The sequence below is a fragment of the Calidris pugnax genome, unplaced genomic scaffold (assembly GCF_001431845.1).
Source record: "Calidris pugnax isolate Ruff unplaced genomic scaffold, ASM143184v1 scaffold1, whole genome shotgun sequence".
Taxonomy (NCBI): domain Eukaryota; kingdom Metazoa; phylum Chordata; class Aves; order Charadriiformes; family Scolopacidae; genus Calidris; species Calidris pugnax.
This window is the reverse complement of record NW_015090800.1, coordinates 4,486,288-4,499,866: the sequence shown is the minus strand read 5'-3', so window position 1 is coordinate 4,499,866 and position 13,579 is coordinate 4,486,288. Positions and strand designations below refer to the sequence as shown.

The 13,579-nt window shown below is 40.4% G+C and overlaps 1 protein-coding gene across 13 annotated transcripts in view; it reads left to right on the top strand.

Moving 5' to 3' along the window:
- Window positions 1-13,579, top strand: part of CACNA1C (calcium channel, voltage-dependent, L type, alpha 1C subunit) — a 504,338-nt gene that overhangs the window by 315,314 nt on the left and 175,445 nt on the right. For all 13 annotated transcript variants that reach the window (XM_014937306.1, XM_014937303.1, XM_014937300.1 and 10 more), the window contains exons 6-7: window positions 5,816-5,977; window positions 8,515-8,711. In XM_014937306.1, coding sequence (XP_014792792.1) covers window positions 5,816-5,977; window positions 8,515-8,711 — 359 coding nt within the window. The remainder of the gene's footprint in view (window positions 1-5,815; window positions 5,978-8,514; window positions 8,712-13,579) is intronic.

The window sequence follows — 13,579 nt, the reverse complement described above, 5'->3', positions numbered from 1 at the left end:
ACGGTTTGAAAATAGAGAAATGAGAACATTGGGAGCAGGTGCCAAAACTTTCTTTTTCTAATCGTTCCAGTACATGATTTTGAATTATATGTTCTTGTATATTTGAATAGCATTACCTATTCCAAAATAGTCACTGTTCAGCTTGAAAAGTGTCTTTCCTAGGTTTTCTTTCTTTTCATGTCAGCTAGTTTTCTGTCCTGTGTCGTGTCTTTCCCTCCTATTCCAAGACCCTCTCTATTATTCTTGAAATAGAAATGACATCTGCAGCCCCAAGAATGCTGCACTACACCCACAGAATTTGCTTTATCTAGCAATCTGCCACTAATATTCTGAGACTCCAGCAAGACAGCAAAGGCCTACCTCCCCGAATTGTTACTGTTCAGCTGTCCTTAGCTGAATTGTGCTATTTGAGTTCCCTTTGCAACACTGGAGAAGAAAGTCCTCAATGTTTTTCCCTCACAGATCATTGCAGATGTACTTATCTAAGATATCTTACCTTGATTGAGGACCATTTTGTGATAAAAATGTCTGTTGTTTTCCAGGCTTCCTTTAAAATTGGTATAAAACCTTTCATATTTATGAATAATTAATGTTTTTCAATTTTCTTAGACGATGCCTATGCTTATTAAATGATAAACATCCACTTGGGGGGAATGTTACTGGTTATATTGCTTTTGCTTTGGAAAGAGAGATAACTGCAGCGGCGGTCTCTTAGTGTATCGTCAGAAATAACTGTGATTTGTGGGTAGGCCTAACCCGTGGCTGGGGATGGTGCATAAACTCTACCACTTAAGAGTGGTTCCCAGAAGTGATCTGACTCAGGCACTGTGCTGAGTCACAAATCCTCCCCTGCTTCCTCCTTGCTTGCAGAAAGTAGTAGTTTTCTTCTGAACTGTATTAGCAGAAAAATAATTACCTCCCACACCCTTGGCACTGGTTTAAGTACAAAAATCTGTGTGTGTATCAGGAGGCGGGGGAGGTATGGATGGAGTTGAAAGTCCTCTCCTTTCCCTTTTATTCCTGCTTGTTCCCAAAAGGACGTTTGTATGAGGCTCTGCCTGCTCATACTCTTGGTTCAGGCAGTGCCGTGGTGTAGACAAAAAGTAGCCTTGCAAATCCAATGGAGTAGAAGACTCAGGATATGCTTTCTCTGAAGATCTGGACTACTAATATGATTAGAACAGGAAGCCACCTTGTTCAGCAAACCAAGTTTGATCCAAAATGGAAGACCCATGAAAACGTGAGATAGAGCTGTGCTTGGAAAGACCAACCAACCATTAGTTTCCTTGGATATGTTCCACGGTGCAACAATGCCAAGTGCATTGGAGCAGCTGGGTCCAGTGCACGGGTTTTTTTGTGCCATCTTGCTGAGTATTGGTTGAAATCCAAAAAAGCTTGTAAGTACACAATGGGGTATGTAGGTAATCCCATTGCTTTAGGTGCAGACACTTACATGCTTTAGAGATAAGCACTTTCTTCAATAACTGCCTGAATTGATGAGACAGCAACCAGCCCCTCTCATGATTCCTGAGATGAAAATACAGCATCATATAATAGCTCTAAAACACCTGCAGCATCTCTAATGGTGTATTTCCCATAGCTTTGGGAAAGATCAATGTTGTTTGGTGTAAGCTCTTTTCCTTCTCTCTTCCCCATTCCCTCTACTCCCTGCTCGTGCCCTAAACCTTTGGCTTGACACAGTCCTCTAGAGGCTGAAAAGGGCTTGACCTGGTATAAAAAGCAATGTTATTCACATGTAATAAAATATTTAAAACGTTTTATCAGTGTAAATAAATGCTAAATTCTGTGAGCCCAGGGAATGGCACTAATGTGTTTTGCTTACTGAAACATTTATGAAGTCAATCTCTGCCAACAGAATGCAGCCAAGAGGTGGGGTTTTTTTAAGGTAAACTGAAGTGCTTTTAAAATAAATACTAAGAGGTGTTTAAGAATTTCAATTATTAACAGAAGAAAAACATGGGCTGAAAAACTGCAAACAATCCCTTTTGTGGCACTTTTCCTAACCTCTGTGCAGTTATCTCTTGGTCCAGCCTGGAGTGAGTTCCTCAAGGCAGATGCTGTGCTTTCACAGATGTCTGGGGAGTGTCTAGCACATGGAGAGAGCTTCCACAAACGAATAAATACATTTAGAATGCCAAATATTTGAAAACCATTTATTTTTCTATTTACTTGCCAGGACATAAGTTCAGGACTCTGTGTTTATAGCTGGCCAAGGATGGCATTGCCAGCCTCTGTAAAGCGGTGTAAAAACATAGCTTTTCACTCTGCAATGGGAAGGCAGTTATTGGCATCATCTACTTGAAATCCAGAGGCCAGCTTTTCAGTCTGATCAGGTCACCAGGCATTCTGATTTAATTATGATTATAAGCTGCACAGCTTATTGCTAGGAGTGCAAGCCTTACCCCCGCAAGGGAGAAAATGCCAAAGATGCTCAATTAGAGCATCAGGCGAGTGGGAACTGTATTGCCCCTGTATTGTGACTACCCTTGCTGGGCAATATCTTTGTGTCAGTCTATAAAGATTAAGAGCGTGCATGAGTGGGACAGAGAAGTAATTTTTTTTGTAACTTTTTGTGACTTCAACTCTCTTTTCTTCCTCTGCATAGGGGAAAGAGCATGTAAAATTGTGTAGAAATTCTCACCAATGGTTAGAAAAAGCTTTGTGTCTGTGTGTAAGGGGATGATTCACCTTGATTTACCCCGATCAGAAATGTATCTGATCATCCACAGACAATGATTTGCACCTCTCAGATTTCAGAACACAGATTTGATGTGTTTTGAAGCATGTGGGTTTTTATTAAAAGGTGTCTCTGTGTGTTCTAGTTACCTGTAGCTCTCCCCAATCCTTTAATCTTTTCTATCTGCTCTCCCTGTTCTCCCCTCTTGCTACTACACCAACTTTTCTGTTCCTCGTGCCATTCCTTGCAATCACTGTTCATGTTGCAAGTGAATGCCTGAACTGAGAATAAAGTAACTTACTGGCAGCATCTAATATTGCAGCAACAAGCTTGACAACAACACGAAGAGATTGGTGATGCCCACATATCCCTTGCCCTTCTACGAGCAGCTTTCATTACATCTTTTGAGAGGACATCTCTAAAGTTGCTGGCTAGTTAGTGGTTTTAAACTTTTAGAAACTCTCTGAGTAATTTAATGGTAATGTGTGTAAGCTTGCTAATTAGTGGAATCATCTGGATTTAAAACCAGGCTGCCCTAACAGGGTACTGCACAGCGCACACATCAGTTCATGCTAACAGTATTCAGGAGCTCATCTTTTCTTCAAAGTTGTTTTTTCTCTAATTAAGCTAGCTGAAGCTCCTGTAAATCTTCTGGTGGTACTTGTTCACCTTGACTGTCTAAACACTTCGTCATCTCACGTTTATGGTGCAGGCCTTTGATTTCACCAGCACTGCTTTGTTAACACAAAGGGCATTGGTTTGTTCAGGTATTATCTTCTCTGGACATCTGTACTACACTGAAGCACTTTCATGGTGTGGGTGATAATGAAGCTACATTTAAAAGGAAAGAGGGTTTTGTGTCTGTCCTCAGTACCCTCTCAAGAGCACTGGGCATATCCCATGATTAATTTTAAATTAATTAATAATAACAATTAAGGGCAAATTACATAAGACCTGGTAGTAGATCTCTTGACCTTGTAATTTTGGCTACATTTGGGATTAACAAGGCTCCCAAAATCACTGAAAATGGAGGCCTGTATTTGCTTTAGTGTAGATTTATTTGAAGCTAGAAATATTTCAATCTGCAAAGTCTCTCGGTTTTTTTCAGGTTCATAGCCATCTGTAGGGTTTTAACTTTCTTGTATTGTTCTACGTTGTTTGGGAGAAGGCGGGACATTGTTTTAATTTTCTGGTGAATGTTACATTCTTGACTGCTGTAAAGTATTGGAGTGGTGTTGATGTGGGCTGCAATATATCTCCTGTATATATTTAGAATTAGTAGACTGAATGAGGCGAGCATCTAGGGAAAAGGTTGACGGCCTCATGTAATCACAGCAATATTTTTTTCCCCAGAGAGACATTTCTTATCCAGAGTAAGTACCTAGAGGTAACTGGGTGAGCAGAACATCGCACTCTTCTATAGGATGAGTTTTGATCCTGTCAGTATTGTACTTCATGTAAGGATCTCTTTGTTAAAGCCAGAACGTTTCATGCTGAATATCGCTCCCTTTGGATAGTAACATGAACCATTAACAGATAGCTAAACTGACTGCAGACTGAAAAAGTGTTCTGACTGAAGGGATGCTAGTACCCAGCTTTAGATTACTAGCAGGCTGCAAGTGATCTTGCTGACCTGACAGCTGATGCCACCTTTGATTTCTTCTGCTGAGTTCCATCGTGGCTGGGGAGCAAACGCAAAGCCCTAGCTGTGAATTGACAAGTGGATTAGCTACGAGTGAAAATGCTTGTCAAGAGATGTGTCATCCTTATTAGAAAGTATTTAAATTAGTAAAAAAAAAAAAAAAGAGTAATAAAAATGAAATCTAAGATCTTAGATGATAGATTTTAAAAGTTAATAGTTATCACAAACTCTTGGCAGATGTATAGCAGACATTTACAACTCATGAATCACATTTTTCAAAAATCATCGCTAATATCAACTTCTCTGAGGAGATGACAGCATTTACAGGAGACATTAATGGCTTCTGGCTCTCAGTCATTGCAAAATCATGAGCTCGTAATTGTTCTGATCTGGCTATTTGTAGACTACAGAGTTCTAGAGGTCTCTCAATACTTCCAACATTAATAACTTGCCAGTGACAGTGGTTGCCATCACTGCCACCAGTGATGATAACTTTAAGACCCTTGTAAATGCAAATCCTTACTGAAGGCTTATGAGGCTGTCTTTGTTATTCTGGTTTTACAAATGAGGAGAAGGAGACAGAGAGATGCCCATGAATCTGCAGCTTCAGACAATTGCATCTGAGGGTACAGCTCCTTAGCACTTTATCTTACAAGTCACCTTCCCATTCTGGAAATGTTTGGCTTGCTCATGATTAGGGCTTACACCAGTCTCATGTCTTAACAACAGCCACATACTAAGATTCTGTTCATACCACTTTCTGGGGACCTCAAGAACCTCTGTCATAGAGTGATGCCTACATCTTGGAGCAAAACCAGCAGCACTGCTGGTCCTGACTCTCCCTCTGTTCAGATGGAAGTAAGATGAGGTGGATCTGGAGTGCAGGGACATCCTAGGAGGGCTGGGAGCTGTCAGTCAGTATGGGTTCAGTGGTCCTTCAGCATCTCAGCCCCTGCCTGAGACTGGCTTGACCTCTGGAAGGACCCAGAATTGTAGTAGTAACATGACTTCAGTTTGCAATCTCTCCCAGTGCTCTGGAGTGAAGCTCTGTTGTACCCCAGCATTTGCTCTCTTGCATATCTCCCTGTCTTTCTTGTCCTGCCTCAGTTCTGGTTTTTCTTTGTTTCTCCTATGCTTTAACTCTCTTGAATACTTTCTGGGGATCAGCTTAGGCCTGGTTTTCGAGAATGGGCAAAATAGCTAATGTGTTCCTTCTCCAGGGTGGTGATATTTCAATGATAGGTAAGGTAATATCTGTTTTACTTTAATCTGTGACCCAGGCTGCAGTGGTAAATTTGTGAAATGTTTGGGATCTTCTGGAGGGAGGTGATCTGTAAGTGTACATCTTTACATCATCAAGATAATGAGTTCAGGTGAGGGGGAACAAAATAAAAATGACATATTATTGTGCAATTTATAGCCTCTCTAAATTTTGTTCTCTTTCTGATAAGTGCTTCCTTCTGTTCTCTCTGCAGGTCTCCAGGTGGTTTTAAATTCAATTATCAAGGCCATGGTCCCTTTGTTGCATATTGCCCTGCTGGTGCTGTTTGTCATTATTATCTATGCCATCATTGGACTGGAGTTATTCATGGGGAAGATGCATAAGACCTGCTACCATGTACAAGGGGGACTGATAGGTAAGGGGAACACTATATCATATATACAAAGATTTTCTGAGGGAGGCTTTCCCCTTATTCAGTGGAGCATTTGAGCTGGCTCAGGAGTTGACTGGCTGTTGCTCCCTGCTGTGTACCTGTTTGGAGTTTCACAATGGTGGTTCCTTTGTTCTGCTTCTTGGATATGAATGACTTTTGATATAGAGAGACTGTCTCTAATGGTGAGACTTGCTCATCTCGGGCACATAGTTGCTGTCCTGTCTGTAAGAGATACAGCAAAACTGTCAATTACTGCTGAACACAATAGTGGTCTTTTTAATGTGGACCCTTGGCTCTCCAAGCCAGACTGAGTTCTTTAACAAATCTCCCAGAGGCTCAAGCAATACTGAAGTAATGATTATTTCACCACTAGCAGACTGAGCTGCAAAAGAGATGGCATCACAGAAAGGAAGGACTCTTATATTTTATTATTAATCTTTTATTATTAATCTTGTACACAAATACATCTTCATTTTAAACTGATATCATTTTAAAGGAATATCTAATTGAGGTTCAGTACCCTTTTGTTTTTTTTCTAATCACATGCTAGAATTGTAGTTAGAAGTGCAGCTAATAAGAAAGCAAAATTATACTAATGGGAAGAAACTTTTTGCACCAAATCCATCAGGAAAGAGTTTTCAAATTATTTACAGAAAGAAATATTAAAATTTCAAGATAATTCACTTGTATTGTCACTCATCTAACCATCTGCTCTTTCTCATTTGATTTATTCAACTTGAACAGCAGTGATTCCCCATGTGATGGGGGCTGCCAATGCCTAGGACCCAGTTCAGCTCGTAACCAAGAAAATATTGTAAAGCAGGAAATTGTTTCAGAAGTTTTATATTTTCTGCCTTTATAAAATTGTTAGTTTTCATTTTCTGGAAACGATGCTAGAACTGTAATGAATTATCAGTCTGGTTTACAGCTTTTAAGTGGGTTTTTTTTCTCCATACTCTGTAATTATTACACATTATAGCATCTAATTCTAATATTGCTATTTCTGGTATGCTTTAATGATCAGAACGTGATCAGAACTTCTGGAAAATTCAGGTTTTGCCAAGATAAGAAAGAAACAAGAAACATAATTACCTGCTCCCCCTCCACACACACACATTTGTTATAAATGTAGCAATAGGCACTGAAATCCATATTTAAAAATTATTAAAAATGAACCCATATTTTAAAAATCCTGTTGCAGGAATTTTTGTGCTTATAAAAGTGTTTTCTGTAGCATTTTGCAGATACCAAAGCATCTAGGCAGGCTTGTTTTGTGGGTTCTCTCAGATCTTTGGGAACACCTATACAGAATAAGAGGTGGATAATCAAGCAGTAGAGCTGCTGAGTGCCACCGGGCATTGATAAAATGCCACGCAGCATCTAACCTCCAAAAGAGCAGAGCTCCAGAGACTCTCTGCTCTAATTTAACAGTAGCCCAGCACCGTATCAACCGATCTCCAGAGCACTGAAGCCTGTCTGCTGCAGGGGTTCAGCCTCCTTCAGCAGAGTGCCTCTCAGTGCTGCAGTTCCCTTCCAAGATTAACCCAGGTGACTGCGGTATGAAAACACTGGTCGTAACATGCAGCCTAAAGAAATGTAATAGACTTGATCTAATGTTTCCTCTTATGTTGAAAGACGTTTCAGTTTTGACTGTAGAATTTGACAGCTTGGATGGTGAGGGGTCTGGAGAATAAGTCTTACAAGGAGAGGCTGAGGGAACTGGGGTTATTCAGCCTGGAGAAGAGGAGGCTGAGGAGAGACCTTATTGCTCTCTACAACTCCCTGAAAGGAGGGTGTAGAGAGGTGGGGGTCGGTCTCTTTTCTCAAGTCACAGGTGACAGGACAAGAGGAAATGGCCTCAAGTTATGCCAGGGGAGGTTCAGGCTGGATATTAGGAAAAGTTTTTTCACTGAAAGTGTTATCAGACACTGGAATGGGCTGCCCAGGGAGATGGTTGAGGCCCCATCCCTGGAGGTGTTCAAAAGACGGGTTGATGTAGTGCTGGGAGGTATGGTTTAGTGATGATGCTCCTTGTTTGTTGTGTGGGTGTCTATTTTTGTCAGTTAGGTTGACGGTTGGACAAGATGATCTTTAAGGTCCCTTCCAACCTAGAAGATTCTGTGATTATTTCACAGAATCGCAGCATCGTAGTGGTTGGAAGGGACCTTAAAGATCATCTTGTCCAACCGTCAACCTAACTGACAAAAATAGACACCCACACAACAAACAAGGAGCATCATCACTAAACCATATCTCCCAGCACTACATCAACCCGTCTTTTGAACACCTCCAGGGATGGGGCCTCAACCATCTCCCTGGGCAGCCCATTCCAATGCCTGACAACAAAACATCCCTCTGCCCATTAAAATTAATACACTTCCTCATGTCTTCCTAGAGAAAGCTGTCAAATTCGCTGGAAAAATGTATTTGTTAAAATCAGATATCCTTCACTCGCTTCTCAGTGCGTCAAACAGCAATTAGTTCTCTTCATCTCTGTTTTCTCCCTCCTCTCCTTTCAGATACACCTGCAGAAGATGACCCGTCTCCCTGTGCCCCCCAGTCTGCCCACGGGCGGCAGTGTCAGAACGGCACCGAGTGCAAGGCGGGCTGGGAGGGACCTAAGCACGGCATCACCAACTTTGACAATTTTGCTTTTGCCATGCTGACCGTCTTTCAGTGCATCACCATGGAGGGCTGGACAGACGTACTGTACTGGGTACGTATCCGAAAATGATAAGCTGAAAGGCCTGCTCACCTGCTCCAGCTGTGTTGAAACCTTGGGGCTTTAGCTTCCTTGCTTGTTTTATATAGTGAAGGCATGGTTGCCTGCATGGAGCTTTAATTAACTCAGAATATTAGTGGGTAAAAAGGGGGGTGGGGGGCATCTGATGCAGTTAAATTTAAATGTTGGCTTTTCATTGATATTTTAATGTTGAAAGATGGCACGTGGCTTACTGGTTTGAAGATTTGCAATGTACCTTTGTTGAGCAGGATGTCATGTAAAGACCCTCTCTGCAGGAGTGAAATACCTCATACATCTTCAGATAATTGATTTAGAAGTATTTGTGACCTATAACAGTGTGTTACAAAGGCACTACACTGATCAGCTCATAGGTTTTATAAGAAAGGCCTCACAAATCCCTTTTCATGCCAGCACTTTTATCGTAATAATACTAGAATAAATTCTCCTAACATATCATTGATATTGGTGTCAATCACGGTTACACATTTAGCTGAAACATGGTATTATCTTTAATCTAAATACAGTCTCATCTTGCCCTTTTCCTAATCCTGGAAGTAGCTTTACTTTCTATATTGTAATTCCTAAAATGTTGGGAAATTCAGTGGCAATACAATTATACTATAGGAGTTAAAATCAGATTTAGCCTTCACCTGCAAACCAGCTCTTGCCATCAACTTTTTCAGCACTGTGTTATGGTCTAGGAATGTAATTCACACACTGCTCAATCATGTCTGTAGAAGGCTAACTCAGACTATGGCTGAAGACTGGCACGTTATGATACCTGGTTCTCCAAGATGGTAGGATTTCCAGTGTAAATAAAACTTGTGCTATAATGCACGATAGAATTTAACTCAAGAAGACCCAAAGCACACAAAAAGGATAATCTGGACTGAAGCAGCTTGCACTGTTAATCAACATCAGCTTCTCTCTTAAACATGAGCCTGAAGCTGCATTCTACCCACCAGTGAGTTAGAGTTTACAAGACTTCCCTTTGAAGATTTAGCTTATCTGCAGTAGATATTCTCTATATGGAACAGATAGTAGTTGTCTCTTTATCCTCGTAAATTTAGATTAGAATTGTGACTCTAGCTTCCTTCTAATGCCTGAGGTAAAGGGCAGAGATGAAACCACAAGGGGAGTCTGGGTCTCAGAGCATAAAAAATGCCTTTGCTTGAAAGGAAGGTATAGATTAATAAAATAATGAAGAACAACAGAAGTTATGTCAGAAAAGAAACTGCGCAAAGCTACTCCACTGCTCAACTATGGCTATATATAATATACCTGCCTTTTTATCACATTTAGCTCACACTCTTCCAGTGTTTGTGTGATTGAGAGGATTTATAGGTAGTTCAGGGGAAACAGAAGAGAGTAAAAGATATCAGAAATAAACATGAAAATAGCTTTGGTAGCGTATACCATTCAGTACTGTGAAACCTATCCAGAAGTTATCATCATTTTCTCCAAAGGCACGTGTTATAAAAGACCCTGCCAATCCCCACACTTTTGGGTCCATGCGTCATTTGCGTGACTGGATGTGAATCATTCAGAACTCAGTTGTCTGTTAGCTAATAACAGGAGCCAAAAGCATAGACTCACTGCTAGATGATTTTTTACCATGACTGCTGCAGATGGTCTGATTTTTTTATGGCATCCCTGCAGCAACCTGGATTTTAGCTCTTGGCTTTTGTTTGGTATTCAGCCAGCTTTTTTCACTGTTTTCCTGAGCTGTTCTTTTTTCCTTTAGAGACAGTATGGTGAAGTGAAACCTGAAATTAATACAGATTGATGGTCATTATTTTTAGCGGCATCTGTATAGTTAGACTTTTAGACTATGTTTTTGATAGAATGCTTGCTTTGGAAATAAAGGAGATATTTGTTATCATCAGTTCCCCGGTTATTCCTAGACAAGACTACAAAAGCTGGAGTTAGCACTGCAGATAAAATTTCAGAAATTGAAGGGGAGGAAATTTAGTTTGTGAAGGAAAAAACATATCACCTATGTTGAAAGACCATGAAATACAAAGTTGAACACCTGAGCTGACAGACATAATCAGTTAAGCTGCCATAAACAATCCTAAGAGTACTATTGTCTCATCTGACTTTTTACCTCTTTATGCTATGCTGGCGAAGTGGATAGAAGTCAGCACTGATCAGTGTTTGCCATACAGTAGGGAAGGTATCTGATATGCAATGGGTATTTCCTTCTGCAGAGGGGTCTGTGCTACTCTGAGGGCAGGTGTTGATTGAGCCATTGCTACAGGGTGCACTTACGAGAAGCATTGTGACTTGAATATTTATGTGTAGAAACCGTCTCTAAACATTCACACATGGGGATGTTTCAAACCATATCTATTGTGTTTTATACAGTAAGCTTTATAGTCCGTGCAAAAAGCATTCCAGCCTAAGCTAGAGAGATCAAAAAGAAGATTACTTCTGGATAGTAAAGAACAGAAAATATGCAACATTTCAATTTCTGAGAGCGAAGGAAGAATTTTAGTAAGTGGGGTAGGATATAAACATAATGTTTCAAACTCCATGTCAGCCACCGTTTCTTTAGTGAAGTCTGACTCATATATAACTCTTCTCCCTGGCCTTTGCCTTTTGAGCCAAGGAAGAGTAGACTTGTCAGAAACAACACATTGGGGGCTGCATCTCTACAAGAGTACAGAGATAAGAGGCTATTCTCTTCTCAAGTAGATAACACTTTGAAAGATCTTCTGGATCCACAGTGAGGTCATAGAAATTAAAATTTGCTATAGTAGGAAACAATTCTGCACAGTTAATTAAATTAGAAATCCAGACATAAAGATCCCCTCTCCAACTACATCCCAAGATAGAGCTGGTTGTCCATTTTATACTAAAAGGAAAGTACAGGTTGAAGAACAGTATAAGAAAATGTTGACTTCAAATCAGAAAATTTTGCAGCTGAAAACTTCAGGTGATGATTCTCAGAGTTCATTCCTTAAACTTACTCATGTAAGTTAATGGGTTAATATTAAAAATGCTGAGCATTCAAAGTTTAAGAAGACCTTTAGGTTCTTAGCTCCTTTGCAATTCAAGGTCAACACCAAGGTTTGAATCTGAAGTCCTGCTGGGCTCAATAGCAAAATTCCAATTAAATTTGAAAGGTCAGGATCTCACCTTCTATTTTGTAAAATCTTGATCATGCTGTTGAAATTTTCCACATGCAGTCATGTATACAACATGAAGACTTACAGATGCCTAATCAAGGCCTCGGTGTCTGTTGCGATAATCTTCCAAGGACATACATGTGGATGTACGGAGTTTTCTTTGCTCCCTCCTTAAATCTGAAAATTAGAGCCTGACCTAAAACTCAGCAGAACAACAGATAAAGCTCTGGACTGAGCCTGGAAATGTTTAGGCAATGGAACAATTCCGTTGGTTTAAACATTTTTAAAAATGCTTTTCAGTTATATCTTCCTGTTTTTTGAAAAATAGCTTTTGAAAGATACCTAGATCTCCACATTCCTCTCAGTGGGAATGGCGAGATCCTAGCACAATTCAGCATGTTGCCCTGAAAAATATACTAGTAATTTCATCAAAATTATGTCTGTCGTGTGCTGCACTTTGCAAGGTTAAACCTGCATGTTGAAAAGTTAGAAAGCTGTATGACTTTCCACGAGCCCTGGACTCCTAATCCACTTGGTAGCTCTTCAAATTTTACCTTCAGTCTCCTGCTTCCTTCTTCATGCTTTCCCTCGTGCCTCCTCCAGCTTTTCACCTCTGTAGTGAAGCCTGTCTCCTCTCTGACAGAGTGCTGTTTCCCAGCCTGTGATCCACATCCTCACAAAAAGATAATCGGAGAAAGGAAAGCAATAAACTTTTATTCCCTAGAAGTATTTGACATCAATAAGATCAGTACGCTTTCCAATCTCCTCTCCCCCTCAGCAGATAAGACTCGTGAGTAGATTGGCTTCTTTTGAAACGTGAAAGAAAAACGTTACGGAAAACACTTTGACACTGATATAGTGGCAAGATAATTATTTGTAAGGAGCCAAAATTTTAATGTAAAATAACTGCATTGGACAGGATGAAAATCCATGCAAAATAGCCTTGTTGAGTCTGCTGAAGAGTTGATCTTTGCTGAAGGGAGTGTTGTTTATAGGAGCGTATCTCCTGTACTGCTTCGCTCTTACGAGGTTGGCTTTGTCCCAGTGTAGCTGCCAGGCAGCTTTGTCTCACGTGCAATCAGTTCCTAGAATCATTGGGGTAGACAGGCACCTCTTATGATTTGTGACATCATAATTTTTCCTATGCATTGTAGAAAGATTGAGTTTATTATTCCCAAAACTATCCTTAACGTGCGATCAGGCAGCTCATTCCCTTGTGCGGGCACCAAGACCCATTTCTGAAGACCCCTCGGTCTTGGGAACTTCCAGCAGCAGATGCAAATCCAAATGTTACAGATTGAGTCATTTGGCATTTTGTAATCATTCTCTGCTGCAGACCATTATTTCTTATTGTCTTGTTGACTAAGGAGGAAAATTAATCCCGGTGCAGTTTGTAACATCCTGTTTAAGTATTTGTAGGCATTTGTTGTCTTCCCTTAATCTTTTTCTAATCTGAGCAGATTGAGTTCTTTCAACCATCCCTAATGTGGCTTCTTTTTAATTATTTTTAATCACTTTGTTAGTGTCCTTCAGGGGAAGCTTCACTTCTAAGTTAAATACAATTTGGACAGTGCCCTGTCGCTAGAAAGGCTTTCATCTTTGTGTGAAATCTGCTTTCTGCAGCTGGACCCCTGTGACACTGCATGCAAAAACTGCCCACTGCAGCCTCAGTTTTATGTGCCTGGTCTCTCCACTCCCCTGCATCTAAGC